Below are 20,244 nucleotides of genomic sequence, written 5' to 3'. Positions count from 1 at the left end.
TTTAAACTTCAAATGAAGATTAAATGGATTAGCGAGTTGGGTTCCAGCACTAGAGGGAACAATATGTGCCACTACACCCTAAAGTGAGTTTCCCCAAGGGCTGTGGTTGTGACTGACTCTGTCCCCCGTTGTTGTTGGTCTGTAGCTGGAGGCTCCTACTACATGATCTCCAGGTCCTTGGGGCCAGAGTTCGGCGGGGCCGTGGGGCTCTGCTTCTACCTGGGGACCACCTTCGCTGGCTCCATGTACATCCTTGGTACTATAGAGATTCTGCTGGTGAGTGTCCTTTGCAAAGATACCATCGTTTTTGCTACCACCTGCTCCGTATACATAATAACAACCAATAACAACACTGCCAGATAAGGCTGGTTTTTGAACGTACAAAAACGCTGTACCCTTACTGAACTGAACTTCCCTGATGACACCCCATCTCCCTTCTCTTCCCAGACCTACATTGTGCCTAGTGCGGCCATCTTCAAGGCAGAGAAGAAGGAGGATGAGCCGGAGGCGCTGCTCAACAACATGCGGGTGTACGGCACCTGCTGCCTCACCCTCATGTCCCTGGTGGTGTTCGTGGGGGTCAAGTACGTCAACAAGCTGGCCCTGGTCTTCCTGGCCTGTGTCATCCTCTCCATTCTGGCCATATACGCCGGAGTCATCAAGACCGCCTTCGAACCGCCAGACTTCCCGTGAGTCTAGTCTAAACTCACAGCCTTGTATAAAAGTACAACCAGAAACAACTAGAAGAGAACACACACATTGCTCTTACCTCAGATCATAAGTCTCCTCAAAACATCAAAGGTCTCTGTTTTTTTGTTTGTCAAATGTATTATTTCAATGTTTTGTTCTATATCCTCCTCCCAGTATTTGCTTGTTGGGGAACCGCACGCTGCAGAACCAAAACTTCGACCAGTGCTTGAAGACGATGGAGGTGGACAACGTGACAGTCACCACCAAGCTGTGGTCCCTGTTCTGTGACTCTCCAGACCTCAACGCCACCTGCAATGAGTACTTCACCCTAAACAATGTCACTGTGATCCAGGGCATCCCTGGCCTGACCAGCGGCGTCATCAGAGGTGAGAAGAAAAAAAACTAACCAACCTCTCTAGGCTACCTTTACAAAGATTGCCCTAGATGGTGGCTATCTTTTCTATTCATTAATTGGCATTTTGTTATGGCAGATTTCTCCTAATACATATAATGAGATCTGCAAAACTGATGAAGTAGACTATGGACTTTTTTGGTATGAAATTATCCGACAAACTTTGATTGTGGGGTAAACTATACCTTTATGTAAAGCCTGTGCTTCCTCTCAGTCTTACAAAACCCTATCCTAATGGAAACCAGGATTACGATCATTAGTTTATTTCTAAAGCATAATGCTGTATGTGTTCCTCTGACTACTTACTATATTGCCTTTGAAGCTCTTATGAAAATTTGATTAGGAAGATATACAGGAAACGTGATCCATTCCTGAGATCCAACAGAGTGATGCTTGAAGAAAGTCTTGTCCTGTATTGTTGAAGTGTTCCCTGGCTTATTTACTGACAGGATCTTTTTTATAGGATAGATGGGACTGTCTTCAATTCAATCAGCCCAGTATCATCTAGATACATCATAGATTTATGCTGAGCTGCAGGTCTACCACAGCTGCCAGAAGACTTTACACAGTCATAGTTTTGGGTTACCACAACGTCCAAGATGTTCAGGACATTCCAAAACTCTGACATTGATGTCCACTCCCCCATCATCACTTACAAAGTCCTCAAATTCGCTAAGTTATGGAATTGGGCGTGTGCTGGCAGGTGATTGATGAGTTCCATATGTACTCTGTGTTCTTCCTTCAGACTCAGAGGATAGTGACTAGGGATTTTTCGCCCTTCCTCTCTCTCTTTTTCCCCTTCCTTCTCTTCTCCCTCCCTCTCTCCTAACCACCCCTCCATCTCCCCCTCTTCCCTTCCCCCTCTCCCTCTCCCTCCGCTCCATCCCCCCTTCCTCTCCCCCTCAAATAGATAACATCTGGGGGGACTACGGTCCTAATGGCATGTTGGTAGAGAATAAGCACCAGGCATCGGAGCCGGCAGCAGACACCTCCCAGGACATCTACATGCCCTACGTGGCCAACGACATCACCACCTTCTTCACCCTGCTGGTAGGGATCTACTTCCCCTCCGTCACTGGTACGTTCACATGGACATCCACCTGTAAGGGAAGCGTTGCTAGGGTACACAATAGGGATTTTTGTAGATAGAAGGAGCTCTTTGGTAAAGGGGTTAAGACCAAGGCACATTCACTTGTTTCAAGTGGTCATTCGGGTAACACTTTAGAATAACTTTCATTAATAAGTAGTAAGTAAGCATAAGTAAGCTATTTCTAAGAGGTGTACATACTATTCATTAAAGTGTATTCCATTTTTATTTTTTTTACATTAATTGTTGTTGCGCTGTTGATGGTTGACAGTAACCCTGCCTAGACCCCCCAAAGTACAAGCAGCAACACAGCTCTTACATGATAATTACATTTTACATTTACGTCATTTAGCAGACGCTCTTATCCAGAGCGACTTACAAGTTGGATGTTATAATACTTGCTTTCCCCTCTTCACAGGAATCATGGCTGGATCCAACAGGTCTGGTGATCTGAGGGACGCCCAGAAGTCCATCCCCATAGGAACCATCATGGCCATCGCCACCACCACCTTCATCTGTATCTTTAATGATCTGTAATGACAGCAACAACAGCCCAACCATACAAGTGTCTAATAGGACAAATTTAAGCACCTACCAAATTATTATAAAACATGACAAGTCAATGCGTTGTTATGTGTAAACTGTAAAGCTAGGTTTTATTAATTTGGGCACTAAATAGCAAAACGTAGCAAAACATTTTGCAATGGTAATTGCAATTGAGCATTCCTTATTGGACAAGTCCATGTAGTCTCTCCCTGCTATACTCTACTTCATTTGGTGCTCAAATTAATGTGACCCTGGTTTATTTTTCACCTCTTTTGTCCTCTGAAGGCTAATTTCCTTAATTGCGTCACCCAGACATTTCCTCTGTTATACTGTTTGGCGCCTGCATCGAGGGCGTGGTGCTCAGAGACAAGTAAGTGTTGTTTCACCTTTCACACTTGGTATGAAAGCAGCACAAATGTCTTGTTTATTTCTTGAGCCCCATCTCGACATTCAATCTTTTATTTAATTATTGTAGTTACCTTAAAAACACATGTTTTCTTAAGTAGAAACAGACCATGGGTTAAGGTGTCTCCTTGTTAAGAGATAAGAAGCCCAAATAGGTTTTTTGGACATTGGAAAATTGGTTTGAAAACATCACAGTTTCCCCTTAAAAAAGCTATTTGTCTGTGACACATAGTAGCCCCTTGTTACACATATAGCACTGTCAGGTTGAGAGCTCAAGCCAATTACACTGGGCACACAATGGTCAAAGGGTTTCTGTCTAGCTGGCAAGGTATTTTTCTACTTTTAGCAGTGTGGGTATGCATGTCTTCGTGTGTACGTGTGTGCGTTTTATCTGAGTACTTTTCTAATGAATACATCTGTCTGTGTGTGTCTGTCTGTCCTAGGTTTGGGGACTCGGTCAAAGGGAACCTGGTGATTGGCATCCTTGCTTGGCCTTCCCCCTGGGTGATTGTGATTGGCTCGTTCTTCTCCTGCTGTGGAGCAGGTCTGCAGAGTCTCACTGGAGCCCCCCGGCTGCTGCAGGCCATCGCACGAGACGGCATTGTGCCATTCCTACAGGTCAGAACAAACACACACTGTAGACACACACACACAGCGACACACATGCACACACTGTAGACACACACAGGAACACACACACAAACTCTCTGGCATTTCCCTGTGTCCCAGGTGTTTGGTCATGGCAAAGCTAATGGAGAGCCCACCTGGGCCCTGCTGTTGACTGGTGGGATCTGTGAGATCGGCATCCTCATCGCCTCTCTGGACGCCGTCGCCCCCATCCTCTCCATGTGAGTACCTCTACTATCATCTCCATCTCCTCCCTCTTCTCTTCTCTCACACCCCTCTCTACCTTTCTCTCTTTCTTTCCTTTCTTCCTTTCATCCATCCTTCTCTCCCATCTACTGTAGCCTAATCCTAGTTTTGCAGAACTGGTCTCTGGAGGTTTACTGACAGATGGTAGTCGTGTGTAATCTTACCTCTCCCTCATTTTGTATCTCTCTCTCCCTCTCAGGTTCTTTTTGATGTGCTACCTGTTTGTCAACCTGGCCTGTGCCCTCCAGACACTGCTGCGCACCCCTAACTGGAGACCCCGCTTCAAGTTCTATCACTGGTAAAAGGGAGCACCTCTCTCTCACTCTATATGGTGCTGCTGGCTGTTCTAATACCCTCTCAAATTAGCTTCACTGTTTTCTCCTGCTTTCTTAAGTACTATAGCAGTCTCTTGGGGCTCTTGTTGCCTCATTCACGGGGCACCCGCGATATTCCGCTTTATCAAGCGGGAGCCGTGCTCCTGCCGTTCTGGTGGCCGTTCACGTGCCGTTTTCCTCACACAGCCCACTGCCTCCACCGCCCTTCTCCCGACCGGCGACACTAGCTACCAGTCAGAATCAATATGCTTTTTCATAGCTATTAAGTAGTAGATTCCCAAATGCCCAATAAAGACATGTCCCAAAACTCTGCTCATCACTACTCAAATTACAAATCATCAGTACTGACTTACCACTCATGTATGTAGTAAATAAGTAGTGAAACAGAATATTATTGAGTAGAACTTGTAAGGTAGTGATGAATACTAAGTTGTTGTTTTTTCATGAGGCTGTGGTGATATAGTGGCATATGGTGGCGACTAGAAACAATTACATAATATGAACTATTACAAATTGATGGTCCTTGAAAATAAATATTAGTGCTTGAAGAAATACTTGAAAGTCCTCGAATTTGACTTGCCACTGTCTATACGAACTCTGTTACTGCCTCCACCCCTACTCGGCAGCATACATTTCATTACCCTAAACTGGCCAAGTATTCAAGGTCCACACTACAGCTCGTGTAAGCTTGTATAGTGAATGCACACACCTGTATGGCGTGTCCAGCGATAAATGGATCTGTGCTAAAACAGAGAGGGGTTTGCTGTCTGGGATTAAGGTTTCACAGTAACAGTGAATATATACCACAGTAAAGCCCCATTGTTAACTGCTGAGCTATTCCATGGAACTAGCTCCGTTGTTTGTAGTGCTATGGTGCATTCCGATTTCTATGGGCACATTAACATGTGCTACTGTCAATCTTGTTTTTGAACCAAGTACCCTGCAGAGTATCTGAATTGATACGATAGGTTTGATTACTTAAGGAATCAGCTTGTCATTTTTGGGCTGTCAAAATGTACTCCTATATGACTGACTGTAACCTCCATGCTCTTGTCTGTCTCTCGTCCCCCACAGGGCTCTGTCTTTCCTGGGCGCCAGTCTGTGTCTCTCCCTGATGTTCATCTCCTCCTGGTACTATGCCCTGGTGGCCATGCTTATCGCTGGCTGCATCTACAAGTACATTGAATACAGAGGGTAAGAGCTACCGGATTCCACAGTAGCATGGTACATTGGTTCCCTTATCACAAATAGGATGCATGTTAGATTCTGTTCCTCAATCCTCCTTTATCTCATTCTCTCCATCTTTAGGGCGGAGAAGGAGTGGGGCGACGGTATCAATGGTCTGTCGCTCAACGCCGCCCGCTACGCCCTCATTCGCCTGGAGGAGGCGCCGCCCCACACCAAGAACTGGAGGTGGGCGAATGTGTGTGCATGTGATTAGGTTTATGTGCGTATACGTTTGTTTGTGCCATCATTGACGCTGCATTTCTGAACATCCAGCAATAACCAACTGTGGGGCTTTCTCAACAGTATCATTTTCTGCTAGAGAACGTAGTGAATTGTTACCACTTGTCATCTGAGTAATCCAGAGAAAGATAATTACTATTTGATGAATCTCTGAGCCTTCTCTGTAATCTCACTGTGAAAAAAGATACCGTTAAGCCTAAGCATAGCAGCCCCATGACAGTGCCTGTCCAAAAAGTGGAGCATTTACATCAGGAAAGAATGAGATCAAACTTTGGTCTTGGGTCCTCTCCCTCCTGCCCCTGGCGTTGCCCACAGTCCCATTGCCTGGGAATGCCCTAATCTACAGCGTCAAAATCAATATTTCTCCCTGTGCCATCTGGCCTGACGCGAATGGCAGGCTACCAAGTACTTACGTGCATACATCGCCCACGCTCGGCTGGCGACGCGCCCCTAAGCCTCTTTACACAGTAACTGGCGCTGTGCTACCAGCCTTCGACAGCAGGACCCGTACTGGAGCCGTTAGGAATCCTCTATGTCTGACAATTAGTATGGAGCTGTGGCTCGGAGTATTGTTTCTTCATTCTATGTAATATATTCTCCGTGAATTTGGTGATGTTTTCTTTCCCTATTCAGAGAAAGTAATTGAAGTTGTTAGGTTTATGTTCCATCCTGCATCCTGATATTACCCGGTTCTGATCACTAGATGGTGCTGTTCCTGGTGATTTTATTTTTATGAGTTGCTGTCATACCTTGTCCATAAACTTCTTACAAGGTAAGAAAACCAAGGGTTGGAACCGGTTCAGGGAACAGAACAGAAAAACAGAAAATAACAAAATTATTTGAGGAACAGAACCCAAACCGAAAGGGATCTGTACTGTTCAGGAACAGAACCGTTATTTTAAAAGCATGGGAACCGGTTGATAACATTCTTTCATGTGGAGCATTTTTTTCCAGTCCCACAAAAATCGCAACAAGCTCCTATGCAAAGCCCTCAATCTGTCACTCAGAAACTTATTCCAGCGTCTGCCTGCCAGCTGGAAATCTTTGCCAGTGGGTGTGCGTATGTGTAGGCTACCTGCCCCTGCCCTCTGAAGTATAGGTTACTGTAGCCTACTGATGACGTTACAAGTGTAATTCAGAAATGAGGGAGAAATGTTTAATAAGAGAAGAATGGATTGACTTTTTCAATGCTAGTTAAGGATACTATAGTTATCACGTTTTCACATTGGATTTATTAACTACAAAAAGGTAAGACGTGTTTTTAATTCTGGTGCTGCTCTGCACACATAAGCTTGCTAGCTAGCTAGCTAGCTAATGTTTTCTCTGATCCAACTTTAAACCAACTCGGAAGTTCAAAGACATTCAAAGTTACTCCATAGAAGCCTCTCCTCCGTAGGTATAATTCCATGGGCCTAATTCAGATAATGCATGTCATAACAAGATGCCCAGCTCTTCAAGGCAAGCTTCCTCCATCCTCTCTCACTCTCTACTCACCCTCAACATTTCAGTTGCGTCTTGTGCCCTACACTGTGACTGGCAGCACAGTGTGTGTGTTTGTCTTTCATTATGATTAAACCATGCTGTTACAGCAAAATACAATTAGCTCTTAATGACTTTCCCACTCTACAGCAAGCTGCTGTATCCTCACTGATGATTCTTGACATTAAATTACTTCACCAAACAGCAGCAACAGCACCATCTAGTGGTCAGAACCTGGTAATATTAGGATGTAGGATGGGACATAAACCTAACAACTTCATTGACTAATTTCTCCGAACAGGGGAAAAAAACCTTCACCAAATTCACTGAGAATACATAACATAAAATGAAGAAACAATACTCAGAGCCGCAGCTCCATTCTACTTGCCAGACATAGAAACATGATACTGTATACTTGATATTTGGGTGGGATTGCCGTGGGGAATCCGTGGGTGGCTTTTGACCATTTCGTTGGATTCCTCATGTTTTACTCATTGTTAGAAAAAGTTTGGCCAAATAGGATGTTAGGTACTAAATATTTATAGAATATTATATGAATCCTATAAATTAAAATGGGTGCAATCAATTAGCTTAATTTCTCAGAGATCAAATTATATTTAAACAAAATAATGTTGCAGGAATGCTAATCTTATCTGTTTCTAACTACAGAAATGATTTCTGAAAAATCTGAGATGGTGGGTGTCGTGGCTTGCTGAAATGACATGGAACGACCCAATCAGTTAATCCAATCAGCTGCAGCCGTCAGGAATCCCTTCAATAGATGTGTTTAAAAGTTCACCTTTAGTCGTGCAGGCTTAAGGCAATCTCATTTTGAACTCAAATGTCTGTACAAATGTAACAGCAATGTTCCCAGGTGTTAATACAGATAGCTAGGCAATAATCTGAAATTCAAATTCAAAGCAATGTGTTGGACCAGTATGGGTCTTGGTCAGCCTTGTATAATATAATACAGTATGACTTGTCTGATGTCTCACCGCCCCTGTCTTCCCGGGTCGTAGGCCCCAGATGCTGCTGCTATTGAACCTGGACTCTGACCACACAGTGAAACACCCACGCCTGCTCTCCTTCTGCACCCAGCTCAAAGCGGGCAAAGGCCTGACCATCGTGGGCTCCGTCCTGGAGGGCACTTACATGACCAAGGAGGCCGAGGTCAAGAAGGCCGAGCAGGTACTGTAGTCACGGGCTCAGCTTATACACCGTGGACTCTATAGTCGTAAGTGGCTTCCTATCCTTGTCTCCTCTCCTTCATCTGTGCTGACGTGAACCTGGTAGGTGAGAGAAATATGGTGTAAAAGTCTTGGACGTACCATTGATTAGGGAGGAACAGAGGTCTGGAGAGAAAGGCACTTTAGACTACTAGATGTGTCTGTGAGAGACCTGTTAAGAGAACCAACCAGAGAGGAGTTTAGAGGCTGCTGACATTTCCAGTCTTATTCCACTGGCAGAGACTGCCTGCCTTCTACTGGTAGACCAACATAGACATTAATTACCAGGTTGAGTCCATTCCGATTCTGTCAAATCAGGAAATCATATTCTTGTCCTTCTTTTCTATTCGTCACTAGTTACCACATCCACAAAGTCATAAACCCCGCCTATTTCTAAAATTGATCTTCATAAAATGTGATTTTAAACCTAACCTTAACCACACTGCTAACCTTATGCCTAACCCTAACCTTAAATTAAGACCAAGATTTTTACGATATAGCCAATTTTGACCTTGTGGCTGTGGTAACTAGTGGAAACCTTTTCTCACACTTCGTGACTTTTTCCATCAGAACATCAAGTCGTCGATGACGATGGAGCGTACCAAGGGCTTCTGCCACGTGGTGGCATCGTCCAACCTGCGTGATGGTTTCTCCCACCTCATCCAGACAGCAGGCCTTGGGGGCATGAAACACAACACGGTCCTCATGGCCTGGCCCGGCACCTGGAAACAGTCCAACGACCCCGTCTCCTGGAAGAACTTCATAGGTGAGTCAGTGTGACCCACTTGGATTTGAGACCACACCAAAAATGTCTTAACATTAGCTCAGGAAGGTAACTCATCATGCGAGCGTAACCCCCATTACACGGTACGTAACCCTATGCAATACCATTACTGAGATGGCATGCGTGCACGCGCTAATTTAACAGCATTTCTCTCTGTCCCCTCCACAGAGACTGTGCGTGAGACCACGGCGGCCCATCAGGCCTTGCTGGTGGCCAAGAACGTGGACAGCTTCCCCACCAACGCAGACCGCCTGGGCCAGGGCACCATAGACGTGTGGTGGATCGTCCACGACGGAGGACTGCTTATGTTGCTGCCCTTCCTCCTCCGCCAGCACAAGGTATCTATGGTTACGCCATTGACATTCTGTTGGGGGGGAATATAAAAACACACATGCACAGACAAACACACAAACATATGCACACACTTAGTTATTAACACATACAAATAGGCGCACATATCATTATACCCCCATACACTAGGCTTAGGGATGACTTGTGTTCACACATTGCATCGCGTTACACATAGATCAAAGTGAGTGTTTAATTTGCCTTCTCTCTTTTTCTTCCATCTCCTACTCTTTCTTTCTCACTGTTTTTTCCTATACTCTCTCTCTCTCTCTCTCTCTCTCTCTCTCTTTCTCCCCCTCCCTCCCTCCCTCCCTCCCTCCCCGCATCTCAGGTGTGGAGGAAGTGTAAGATGCGTATCTTCACGGTGGCTAATATGGATGACAACAGTATTCAGATGAAGAAGGACCTGCAGATGTTCCTCTACCACCTCCGTCTGGACGCAGAGGTGGAGGTGGTAGAGATGGTGAGCTTACCTGTAGACCTCTAGGACACTGACATCTCTCTATTGACCTATAACTTGAGATGACGAAACCTAACCTGATGTGTAGCTCAATCAAGTCAAGCACACTTAAATGTCTCTAATATTTGTCTGCTTCTTTTGATATTAAAAGGAAGAAACTCCAGCACTCTGGTGATCTTGGATATGCCTCAAACACTTTAAATCCAATACAATGTTTCAGTCAATAGAGCTTCATCAGGGTTTCGTTAGATATAAAACATGTATGATGCTTAGTTAACCCTTTGGATAATGTGTGTGTGAACAGCACGACAGCGACATCTCAGCCTTCACCTACGAGAAGACCCTGGTGATGGAGCAGCGCTCTCAGATGCTCAAACAGATGCAGCTGTCGCGGACGGAGAGGGAGAGAGAGGTAACACCGCCCCCTGTCTGCAGGGCACACTCATTACAAAACTATTACCCTTCAATGTTATGCCCCAAGTGGTACCCTATTCCCTTTATAGTGCACTACATTTGAACAGGGCCTATAGGCTCCGGTCAAAAGTAGTGCACTAAATATGGAATGGGGTGCCATTTGGGATGCAAGCCAAGTCAATAGGAAGCAAGTATTGATATAATCTGTTATTGTTTTGCAACACCTTTATCAGGAAATTCATGGTATATTCCTTTAGAACTATATCTTGAAGGGTTTTAAATGCAATGCGGTTGTTTCAGGTGTCTTTCTTGAGTGCACTTATTATCAGTTGGTCTGTAAAGAGAAAAGTGTCATGGGAATGTGATTTAGTATATCATTGCTTTGGGTCACATTGAACAGCCATGGATGTACCCTGACCTCACTTGGTTAGAAATCCCTGATATTACCTTATAAGCATACAGGAAATAGATAGGACATACAGTGCCTTCAGAAAGTATTCACAACCTTTGACTTTTTCCACATTTTGTTGTGTTACAGCCTGAATTTAAAATTGATTAAATTGAGATTTTCTTGTCACTGGCCTACACACAATACCCCATAATGTCAAAGTGGAATTATGTTTTTCGAAACATTATTACAACATTAATATTCAACCCCTTTGTTATGGCAAGTCAAAATAAGTTCAGGAGTAAAAAAAATCGTAACAAGCCGCATAATAAGTTGCATGGAATCACTCTGTGTGCAATAATAGTATTTAACATAATTTTGGAATGACTACCTCATCACTGTACCCCACACACACAATTATCTGTAAGGTCCCTCAGTCGAGAAGTGATTTTCAAACACTGATTCAACCACAAAGACCAGGGAGGTTTTCCAATGCCTCGCAAAGAAGGGCACCTATTAAACAAAGCAGACATTGAATAACCCTTTGAGCATGGTGAAGTTATTAATTACACTTTGGATGGTGTATCAATACACCCAGTCACTACACAGATACAGGCGTCCTTCCTAACTCAGTAGCCAGAGAGGAAGGAAACCGCTCAGGGATTTCAACATGAGGACAATGGTGACTTTAAAACAGTTACAGAGTTGAATGGCTGTGATAGGAGAAAACATTGTAGTTACTCCACAATACAAACCTAATTGACAGAGTGAAAATAATATAATAATAATAATATGCCATTTAGCAGACGCTTTTATCCAAAGCGACTTACAGTCATGCGTGCATACATTTTTGTGTATGGGTGGTCCCGGGGATCGAACCCACTACCTTGGCGTTACAAGCGCCGTGCTCTACCAGCTGAGCGACAGAGGACCACGAAAATGTACAGAATACATGCATCCTGTTTTGCAATAAAGCACTAAAGTAAAACTGCAAAAAATGTGGCAAAGCAATTAACTTTTTGTCTTACGAAGTGTTATGTTTGGGGCAAATCCAATACAACACATGACTGATTACCACTCTCCATATTTTCAAGCATAGTGGTGGCTGCATCATGTTATGGGTATGCTTGTAATCATTAAGGACTGGTACTTTTTTCAGGATCAATAGAAACAGAATGGAGCTAAACACAGGCAGAATCCTAGAGGAAAACCTAGTTCAGTCTGCTTTCCACTAGACACTGGGAGATGAATTCACCTTTCAGCAGGACAATAACCTAAAACTCAAGGCCACATCTACACTGGAGTTGCTTACCAGGAAAGACTGTATATGTTCCTGAGTGGCCAAGTTACAGTTTTTAAATCTACTTGAAAATCTATGGCAAGACCTGAAAATGGTTGTCTAGCAATGATCAACAACCAATTTGACAGAGCTTGAATAATTTTGAAAAGAATAATGGGCAAATGTTGCACAATCCAGGTGTGGAAAGCTCTTAGAGACTTACCCAGAAAGACGGCTGTATTCGCTGCCAAAGGTGCTTCTACAATGATATTTCTGTATTTCATTTTCAATAAATTTGCTAAAAATTATAAAAACATGTTTTCACTTTATCGTTATGGTGTAGATCGATGAGAAAACAAATCCATTTAATCCATTTTGAATTCAGGCTGTAACACAACAAAATGTGGAATAAGTCAAGGGGTATGAATACTTTCTGAAGGCACTGTATGTTATTGGGTTGTGGGTATCAGGGCTCTCCTAGCCCACCTTGGCCTAGTGTTCGTTGTATGACCTTTGGCCCCCTCTCCTGTCTGGCTGCGTATGCGGTATGGGCCAACACGGCTCTCAGATTCAGAGTATCACTGACTCGTCACGTAGCTCCATCAGGAGGAATAATCAAACCGGAGCCTCGGGCTCAGAATCTGGCCCCAGTCGAGAGCTGGAGGACACACAGGAAGACGAGGTAGCCAACACCCCCCATCTGTACCCCCAATGCCCCTGTGACTGCAGCCCCTCACCCCCACTGAGACTACCATTACCCCCCAGTCACCAACCCTCAGAGACCACACTTACACAGCCACAGCCACAGCTGCTAACAGTCAGGGACCTAAAGTAAGTTAAAGCCCAGTCAAAATGTCCAGTTAAAGTAATCCCCGGATAGACCATCTATGGTAGATTGTGGCTGTGTAACTGTGTAGGTTACTCACCGTAGTGGCCTATGGACGTTATGGACTCACCTCATTCCGCATGCGCCATTCGTCAAGTGCACTGTGGTGTAATCCTCCTTTAGTTCATCCCTCCTTCCTCCACTCATCACCCTCCACCTGGTTAATTCCCTGTGGACGTCACCATTACTCCATCTCACAGTGTCGTAGATCCAGACAGTACTTTGTGCCTCACTCCTTATTAAAGAGCTATTGGCCTGTGTAGAGAACACTGGTGTTGTTTTGCATGTCATGGATTTTGGTATGATGAACCCTATACACTTCAATGTCATTAGTTATTCATTAGTCAGTCATAAATGTTTTTACTATGTTTGTTGACTGTATGAGTGGTGTTGGTCTTTCTACCAGGCAAGGTTATTATAGTAAACTAAAACTAAAACTAAAACCAATTATGAAAAAACTATTTAGTCAATTGAAATAAAATAATTAACAAACCTGTTTGAAAAACTACAACTATACTGAAACTATTATCTTTGACTCTAAAACTAACTAAATAAAATAAAAACCGTCATGAATTATGTTCATTTATTAATTTATTTTAAACGTTAGACAAAGATCTAATGTGGTGTTCAATAGGGTTTTCATGCTTTTTGAGGGCTTTCAAGCTACTGAATCTGGTGGGTAAATGTGGCCGGGAGATGGCAATGTTTCAAATAGGCCTAGCTTGTGCCTCACTATCACTAGCTATATACTAGCTATAAGGGAAAAAATTGGCTAGGTAGCTAACTTGATTCTTCTCACATGTACTACTAAAAAGCATTGGATTGGTGTAAACATGGGCGAGAGAGGGTTTCCTTCCACCATATTTTTTGCACCAGTCTATGTGTTATTATTTTTAAATACAAGTCACATTGAGATTTACTTTATAATTTAAACCTAACTAATGACCTGACCCATCACCTTAAGTATTACTGTCCCCCAGTTGCAAGAAGTGACATTCTAAATAACACAAGTAACTATACCTCCCATGCATGCTTTCTGCCCCTAACACTACAACTAAAACTGACACTAAATAATATAAAAACGAAAAATAAATATTTTTACTAACTAAAAACTAGCAAATCTAAACTGAATTTTAAATAAAAATGGAAAAACTAATAGAAATAAAAACTAATATAAAATCACAAAACTATAATAACCTTGCTACCAGGTTTGTGTAACGCCATAGTTTCTAGCCTGTAGTCTCTCTCTCTCTCTCTCCCTCTCTCTCTCTCTCTCTCTATCTCGCTCTCTCATCATCTCCCTCTCCATCTCCTTCAGGCCCAGCTGATCCATGACAGAAACACGGCGTCTCACGCCGCGCTGAACGACAAGGCCGACGCTGGCCCTGACCGGGTCCACATGACCTGGACCAAGGATAAGTTCCTCACCGAGCGCAACCGCAACCGCGCCGAGGCCAACATGGGCGTGCGCGACATCTTCAACATGAAACCGTAAGTCAGGTGCTAAGTATGAACCCTCTTATCCTTAAACCTTCCATAGCTTAAATGGAGGAGCCAAGTGGATAGTTGCTCACACTAGCTGCCCCGGAGCCTGTCGGTTTGAAATGGTTACATGGCCTGCATGGTGTGTGTTCAGGCTGCGTTGGCATGTTCCATGTTGACCTGTGTGACTGTGTGTGTGGACACATCCAATGCATGGCCCCACCACACAGACCACATGCACCGTCTGGACTAATGACCATCATGTCTTTGTGTCTCAGAACCCACCATCTCAAAAGGGCAGATAGAACCGCTAGTTCATTACATAGGCCAAAAAATCTAACAAGCCCAAATATGATTTGGATACTATAGAGACCGTTTTAAAGGGATAATTCACCTCCAAATCAAAGTTTGTCTGATGTTTTCGCACCTCTTGACTACTTTTGAGGAATGAAAACATCTGACTTGAACCATCCCTTTAAACTGAGGGAAGTGTTTAACTGTGGGGTGGTTGGCATGTACAACAGTAGACATGCAAGGGGTTTCTATAAAACATCTAAGACGTTTTTTGTTGTTTTGTCTCATTTTCCTCCTTCTAGAGAGTGGGAGAGTCTGTAAGTCACATTTCTCTTTGCCATAGTGCTGTAGGCTGTGTGGATGAATGTCTGTGTACAGTAGTCCTTTTCTGTCTCCTCCCAGCCACTGGGACTGTGTGTCTGTGTGTGTGCCTGCGTGCATACAAGTGTGTGTGTGTGCGTGTGTGTTTGTGTGTGTGTGCGTGCGTGCCTGCGTGATGGGAGGGTACACATGTCATGTTATGTAGCATGTGCAATCAAAATTGCGCTTTCCATACAGACCTTAGCCGTGTAAACAATATTGCTTTATTGCCCATGTATCTGTTCTGTATAGGAATAGAACCAAAAAATTAACAATATCAGTGGTCCAAAATCCATTTCAATTGGTCATTGCAATCATCATGATATTGTCCTTAAGCTGTCAAATCTCAACTGGGTGGAAAGCGTATGTTTTTTTGGAAGTGCCTCATTGTATTTGTGATGTGGTGATTTCTGCTTCAAACCATTTGCATATCATGCTCTGCATTTTTGGTGTTGCTGTGCACTCTAACTCAAGAAGGGCTTTCAATATTACACCCAATATCACATTGAACTGGTCAATTGAATATTGGAATAGTGTGTATACCACGCAGTACTATAAACTGGGTAGTTTGACTCCTGGATGCTAATTGGCTGAAAGCCGTGGTATATCAGACAATATACCATGGGTATGATGCAAAACTACTTGTTTACTGTTCTTTTTATGTTGGTAACTGGTTTATAATAGCAATAAGGCACCTCGGGGGTTTGTGGTATATGCCACTGCTAAGGGCTGTATCCAGGCACACCTCCTTGGGCCTTATTGCTTAGTTATACAGTGGAATATTTCATACCCACAGGCTTGCCCATTGTATTTGTCAGTACACCAGGTCTACAACAGGCCCCTGTAGCGTATCCTCTCTGCCACCCTACTGCTACTGCTGCTGTTTGAAGTGTGACGCTGCTTTGACTGCCCATCCTGAGCCTTCATTCCGAGTGAAATAATGACTCCCAAGGCTTCACTATCATAACCACCAGCTGTCCTACTTCATGTTCTCATCTGTGTGCTAAAGGCTGCCAATCTGACAATTGCACTGTAATTGCTCATTTAAAAAAACATGATCAAGAAGTGTTTTGTCATTACTGAATGTTTAGACTATTGAGTGTTACATGAGAAGAGTGACAGATTAGTAGATTAGTTACTATTGGTTAAATCCTCATTTTAGATATGGGCTATTTACTCAAACTTTTGCCTAAATCATACATTGATGTCAATGGAGTTGAGCGCCATATTTCTAGTTAGAATTCAATGTAAAAAACTTTAGCATCTGATAAAGCGTTATGTAAATCCAGTCCATTAATATTATTGGAGAAGTCAGAGTCAGAAGTTAGAGGTCAGGGTTGAGGTGGGTTCAGCCTGCTCTTCTTCACTGTCACCCTTGTGTGGTATAGGAACCAGTCCAATGTGCGCCGGATGCACACTGCGGTCAAGCTGAATGAGGTGGTGGTCAACAAGTCACAGGGAGCCCACCTGGTCCTGCTCAACATGCCGGGACCACCCAAAAACAGAGGGGGCGACGAGAACTGTATCCTTTACAGCCAAATGTCTGTTTATTCAAATTTGACTATGCATGTCAGATTAATTGTTTATTGCTTAGTTGAATATGTTTACCCCAACTTAACTTGAAAGGTATCATCATCAGCGATCTGACAAGGTCGAGGACGATCTCTTTGAAAAGGTTGTTTAGTTGTTAATAGTTAAGTTGTTGATTGTACACTATATATACAAAATTATGTGGACACCCCTTCAAATTATTGGATTTGGCTATTTCAGCCTCACCCGTTGCTGACAGCAATGTTCCCTCAAACATTTTCCCGCACTGAGCAAATTTCAGGTCTGCTGAGCGCAAACTTGAATGTCGTGAAAATTCTGTGCAACTTCCAGCGCGCATTTACTGTGAACACTGAGACTGTACCCGCTTTGTTACAGTTTTAACAGTGGCCAAGTAGGCTACTGTGGCTATTTGATCATAATGTAGGCCTACCAGAAACAATGGAGAAAATGCATCCCATAACATTTTAACATGGAAATAGCTGTCCTATCATTCAGCCTACAGTAGCAGCCAATGTGTGGTGTTCAATGTAGGCCTACATTCCATGAGATATTTGAGAAAAAAACATGCAGGGCTTGACATTAACCTGTTTATCCACTTGTCCTTCAGACAAGGAGATGACTGAAAATGTTTTGTTGTTTGATGCAAGAAACCACTTTACAAAATAAAATGCATTATTATTCCCATACCATTATTACAGAGAATCAGACAAATTATGCTACCCTCTGCCTATTGGCTACTTAGCTTATTCAAGCCTGTCTCAAAATACAGCACTGCCTCTTTAAGACAAAAAAAAATCTCTTTATCTGACTCGCTTTTCAAAGATGTCTAGAAATGTATATGTTTTGTGCTCTTGTAGGAAGCAATCACTCCCCTATTGCTGACTACAAATTCAATATAACTGGGCTAATAACTCACTAACTAGCAAAGGATGTGAACAAAATGTGCACAAGTGGCTACATGCAGCTCTCGCTTTGATCTCAAAACAAGCGCATCTACTCGTGACCGCTCATGCTGTAAACACAGTCCAGTTCAAAGTAAATGGCAAAGATCCATATATGGCAATGGTCTATTTGCATATAGGCGTACTGCAGCTCTGATTGGTTATGGCACACCGGTCTGTGTAGAGTATGTGCCTGAGTTGTGCCTGTCAATGCAATAGAATCCTACTCCGATGCATTCTGCCTACAACAAAATCTCTTGCATAGTTAGTTTTGTTTCGGTATGTTGCATTGAAAGTGGCTAATATTGTGTTGATTCGATCACAATTGCCACAGTAAAGGGAAACGTTGATAGTATTAACAGGAACTCTAGAACAGTGGTGACCAACCTTTTCTGAGTCAAGAAGATCACTTTGAGTTAAAATGCAAGCTGAGATCTACCGCTCAGATTATTTTGTTAACATTACTTAAAAAACGTTAACCTATGCAACATTAACCAATTAAAAACAGTACTGTAGCAATGAGGTTTGTGCAGTAAGCTATAGGCCCAATACATTATCACCACATATTGGCTTTGCTTGAATTGCCCTGCCAATGCATTGTTGTTCAGGCCATTTTATAAAATTATATTTTAAAATTTGAGTTAGGCTATATGACACTGTATTTAAAACAAAATAGGAACACAAGGCTTTATCATTGGGTTTTTTACAGAGCTGTTTGGCGATCGACTAGGAATACCGATCGACTGGTTGGTGACCACTGCTCTAGAAAGTTGAGTGAAATTCAATCTTGTGCTTCTCTCTTAGAGGGAACATTGGCTGACAGACGACTTTTAACGAGCCACCGTCATAGGATGCCACCTTTCCAGCAAGTTAGTTCATGAAATTTCTGCCCTGCTAGAGCTTCCCCGGTCAACTGTAAGTGCTGTTATTGTGAAGTGGAAACATCTAGGAGCAACAACGGCTCAGCCACGAAGTAGTAGGCCACACATGCTCACAGAACGGGACCGCCGAGTGCTGAAGCGTGTTGCACGTAAAAATCGTCTGTCCTCGGTTGCAACACTCACTACCGAAGGAAGTCCCCACAGCAATGTTCCAACATCTAGTGGAAAGCCTTCCCAGAAGAGTGGAGGCTGTTATAGCAGCAAAGGGGGGACCAACTCCATATTAATGCCCATGATTTTGGAATGAGATGTTCGACGAGCATGTGTCCACATACTTTTGGTCATGTAGTGTATCTTTAAAACGTATAATAACTAATAGCTTTAGAGCTAATGTACTTCCCTTGTCACGTGACCTGCATAAACCCCTGTCATGTGATGTGACTTGTTTCCTCTTTGACCCTTGGTGTCTCAGACATGGAGTTCCTGGAGGTTCTACTGGAAGGTCTCAACCGGGTCCTCCTGGTCCGTGGGGGCGGACGCGAGGTCATCACTATCTACTCTTAAAATCTTGCGGCCACGAAACGGCGCACACGGCCACCGCCACGACAATACGGGGCCTTTTGGGGAAAAACAAACCTTGGGGTTACTGGGGGATAGTCGGAGGGGGGCCATGTTACTGGACAGAGGGCTTTTTGGCCTCGGAAGGGGACGACCAATCAGGGCAATGTGATGTCATAGCATCAGCCTGATTAGTGGAAAGAGCATGTGTCCTGGGGCCTACCTTTCATGCTGACCGACTGGAGGATAGAGCATTCTGACATTACTTTTAATTTGACTCGTGTTATTGTTTATTGTATGGATGTTCTTCCTTTCTCCTCCTTCCCTCACTCTCTGTGTTCAGTTTTCATGTCTGTTCATGGTAATTGTGTATCATAATCAGCAGAGGACCACAGGGTTAATATGGACTGTGGCTGAAATGGCATCCTATTCCCTATATAGTGCACTACTTTTCACCCTTTGGCACTATACCATTTCAGACGCAGCATAGTCTCTCTAGTTTGTTCATCTTTGCCTTCATTTTGGTTTTACATTTTGGCTTTGTCCTCATCTTTCAAGTAAGATTCAGAGATTTGAGGAAGCACAAAGTCAACGTGCTGCCTCTAAAGTCTCCCTTAGCTCAGAACCAAATCTACTTTGAATCCTGAAAGAGATAAATACGGTTCCTGCTCTCACCTATTATCTGTAAAAACTCAATAGGAACGTTGTTATCTAGAATAATATGCTTCTGTGACTCTTTCCAGTATTCAAGCCTACAGCGGAGCTCTGTTAGAACGGATGGAGGCAACAATAAAAAAAGAAGCATACTTTTATTTCAAGTCTGTCCCACAGATCAAGGTGTTGCTATGGCTCCACTGTCCCTTGTTTATTAAAGGTGGGGTCATATTTTGAGGTCTTCTGTCCTACTGGTACCCTCTTATTCCCCTGAAGCTACTCACAGAGGAGTTCTGTCAACCTCAATTATAATTGAGGAAGTTAGGGGCTCTAACTCAGAAGTGGATCGATCTGGTTAGTCCATACTAGGACTAGGAGAACTAGGTTTAATAATGTATTTAATTTGTCAAAGGGATTTATTGTTTATGTTGCTTGTTGCTAATT

General features: G+C 43.3%; 1 protein-coding gene across 6 annotated transcripts in view; it reads left to right on the top strand.

The window, feature by feature from the left end:
• slc12a7b (solute carrier family 12 member 7b) overlaps positions 1-20,034 on the top strand; it is a 78,091-nt gene extending 58,057 nt beyond the window's left edge. For 3 of the 6 annotated variants that reach the window (XM_041879803.2, XM_041879805.2, XM_041879807.2), the window contains exons 6-26: positions 146-276; positions 448-689; positions 865-1,076; positions 2,013-2,180; positions 2,608-2,706; positions 3,048-3,105; positions 3,584-3,758; positions 3,870-3,988; positions 4,213-4,311; positions 5,423-5,542; positions 5,657-5,761; positions 8,314-8,482; positions 9,091-9,286; positions 9,473-9,642; positions 9,984-10,115; positions 10,417-10,524; positions 12,762-12,875; positions 14,398-14,570; positions 15,158-15,172; positions 16,604-16,737; positions 19,061-20,034. In XM_041879803.2, coding sequence (XP_041735737.2) covers positions 146-276; positions 448-689; positions 865-1,076; positions 2,013-2,180; positions 2,608-2,706; positions 3,048-3,105; positions 3,584-3,758; positions 3,870-3,988; positions 4,213-4,311; positions 5,423-5,542; positions 5,657-5,761; positions 8,314-8,482; positions 9,091-9,286; positions 9,473-9,642; positions 9,984-10,115; positions 10,417-10,524; positions 12,762-12,875; positions 14,398-14,570; positions 15,158-15,172; positions 16,604-16,737; positions 19,061-19,152 — 2,831 coding nt within the window. In that variant the 3' untranslated portion in view covers positions 19,153-20,034. The remainder of the gene's footprint in view (positions 1-145; positions 277-447; positions 690-864; positions 1,077-2,012; positions 2,181-2,607; positions 2,707-3,047; positions 3,106-3,583; positions 3,759-3,869; positions 3,989-4,212; positions 4,312-5,422; positions 5,543-5,656; positions 5,762-8,313; positions 8,483-9,090; positions 9,287-9,472; positions 9,643-9,983; positions 10,116-10,416; positions 10,525-12,761; positions 12,876-14,397; positions 14,571-15,157; positions 15,173-16,603; positions 16,738-19,060) is intronic. The other 3 variants (XM_041879806.2, XM_041879804.2, XM_045221511.1) reach the window with 3 other exon arrangements.
• Positions 20,035-20,244: the final 210 nt, after the last annotated feature.

The sequence above is a fragment of the Coregonus clupeaformis genome, chromosome 7, assembly GCF_020615455.1.
Source record: "Coregonus clupeaformis isolate EN_2021a chromosome 7, ASM2061545v1, whole genome shotgun sequence".
Classification (NCBI taxonomy): Eukaryota; Metazoa; Chordata; class Actinopteri; order Salmoniformes; family Salmonidae; genus Coregonus; species Coregonus clupeaformis.
This window is presented reverse-complemented; position numbering and strand designations above follow the sequence as displayed.